Source organism: Pteropus alecto, unplaced genomic scaffold (genome assembly GCF_000325575.1).
Source record: "Pteropus alecto unplaced genomic scaffold, ASM32557v1 scaffold87, whole genome shotgun sequence".
NCBI classification, from domain to species: domain Eukaryota; kingdom Metazoa; phylum Chordata; class Mammalia; order Chiroptera; family Pteropodidae; genus Pteropus; species Pteropus alecto.
This window is the reverse complement of record NW_006443225.1, coordinates 1,915,009-1,915,474: the sequence shown is the minus strand read 5'-3', so window position 1 is coordinate 1,915,474 and position 466 is coordinate 1,915,009. Positions and strand designations below refer to the sequence as shown.

Here is a 466-nt window from a genome sequence, read left to right as displayed (position 1 = left end):
AGGAAACAAGTAGCTCATTAAATCTTAAAACACCACCTCAATTTTTTCCCCCCAACTGTTCAAGTGGCAAACAAAATAAATTACCATAAATTATATGCCAAGGCAACTTAAAAACAAAACAAAACAACATGAAGCTAAGGATTTCCTTAGCTCCTCCAGGAAGTGTGTAACACTGTGCTTCTGGCCGGCAGGCTGAGTTGGATAGGGGACCTGTCAAACGTCAGGATAGTTGCAGTAATATACCGCAGAGCTGGCATCGGACACCACGGAGGAAATGGCCCCGTGGCTGTCAGGGAGATTCACACTCGAGTCGTGTCCCTGGTAAGGGAGACCCATCTCGGGCTTGCACACAAAGTGCAGATACTGTTCAAATTCCGTGCGGTCCACCTCCCCGAGGAGCTCGGCGGGCTGGCTCGGGTCCACACCGTCCCGGCAGGGCAGCGCCTCGGGAGGGGGCGACGGCTGT

General features: G+C 52.1%; 1 protein-coding gene across 1 annotated transcript in view; it reads right to left on the bottom strand.

Annotated features, from left to right (window-relative positions):
• Positions 1-213: 213 nt before the first annotated feature.
• The window catches only part of SOX17 (SRY-box 17), a 1,836-nt gene continuing 1,583 nt past the window's right edge, over positions 214-466 (bottom strand). Inside the window, 1 exon segment of the mRNA XM_025041111.1 lies at positions 214-466. This exon segment is cut by the window's right edge and continues 157 nt beyond it. Coding sequence (XP_024896879.1) covers positions 214-466 — 253 coding nt within the window.